At 59.5% G+C, this 1,184-nt stretch overlaps 1 protein-coding gene across 1 annotated transcript in view; it reads left to right on the top strand.

Annotated features, from left to right (window-relative positions):
* Positions 1-779: 779 nt before the first annotated feature.
* LMTK2 (lemur tyrosine kinase 2) overlaps positions 780-1,184 on the top strand; it is a 109,628-nt gene continuing 109,223 nt past the window's right edge. The window contains exon 1 of the mRNA XM_023735340.1: positions 780-1,164. Coding sequence (XP_023591108.1) covers positions 1,077-1,164 — 88 coding nt within the window. The 5' untranslated portion in view covers positions 780-1,076. The remainder of the gene's footprint in view (positions 1,165-1,184) is intronic.

Raw genomic sequence — 1,184 nt, 5'->3', positions numbered from 1 at the left:
TCTACTCTGTCCTATAGGGTCACTATGAGCCGAAACCCACTCGACAGCACACAACTCCTCTGTGCCTGGCCCTATGCCAATCTCCACCGACCCCAGCTGAATCGGACACAGTTCCTGCCCTCCGGGGAGTTTACAGTTACAGGAACAAGAAAATATGACAGCTGGGATTGCAGTCTCTACAGGGCTGGGGAGGGGCACAAAGGAGACGCCAGTAATTTCTCCTGGGGACTGGGGAGGAGCGTTCTTTGATGAAGTCATGAGCTCAGGTGTCTTAAGAAAGGAAAGGAAAGGGTGTCTGCCTGGTGGACAAGAGAGGACAGGACGGGCACTCTTGATAGAGCCAAGGACTTGAATCAGTGGGTGACTAGGGGAAAGGCATTCTGTTCTTGTGGAATTGAAATACAAAGCCGAACACTGAGAGGATGTGTAGGTCAACGTAAGCAGAAGAGCCTAAGACGGCTCTGACAAGTGAAAAAGGCAGAAGACAAAACAGTCCCATTTTTGCATATTATGAAATACTTAGAAAAAAATTCAGTATGGGTGATGAGTGATTTCTATTGTCTTCTTGGTACTTTTCTGCATTTTTAAATTTAAAATAATTGTCGGTATTACCTGCTGCCCACGCACTTCTCGGTCTGCAGGGGGCGCCCCGGCAGCCATCTCTCCCTCCGCCAGGGCGATAGGCGGGGTTTCCCGCGCCGCTGTGGAACATACGATTGGCCGGCGGCGGCGTCTCTCACGGCGTCCCGCCCCCGTTCTACGTCACATGACGCAGCCCATCATGGCGGTAGGAGCGCGGCTGTCCTGGCCCGCGGCTCCGCAGGGTTGCTGCCGTTGCTGCTGTTGAGGCGGTGGCGGCGGCGCAGGCGGGCAGGAAGGATGGTGTTTCTGCGGCCGGAGCGGCGGGTGCGGACCAGGAGCCGGGCTGAGGTTGGGCCGAAGCAGCGTGTGCTCAGGAGCAGCCGGCGCGGGTGCCGCTGAGGCAGCTGAGGGAGGCAGGACCGACTGACTGGCGGGTCGACTGACGGACGGACTGACGACCCGAGAGCCGGCCCTGGGGCCGCGCCGTGGGCGAGATGCTGGGGCTGCCGGCGTTGCCGCTGCTGCTGCTGCCTCTGGCCGCCGGCAGCGCCGGGGCCGCGCCACTTCCGCAAACAGGTGCAGGTGAGCGAGCCCGCGGCGGG

Source organism: Trichechus manatus, unplaced genomic scaffold, assembly GCF_000243295.1.
Source record: "Trichechus manatus latirostris isolate Lorelei unplaced genomic scaffold, TriManLat1.0 scaffold00077, whole genome shotgun sequence".
Classification (NCBI taxonomy): domain Eukaryota; kingdom Metazoa; phylum Chordata; class Mammalia; order Sirenia; family Trichechidae; genus Trichechus; species Trichechus manatus.
Note: the sequence above shows the minus strand (reverse complement) of the source record. Positions and strands in the feature narration are given on the sequence as shown.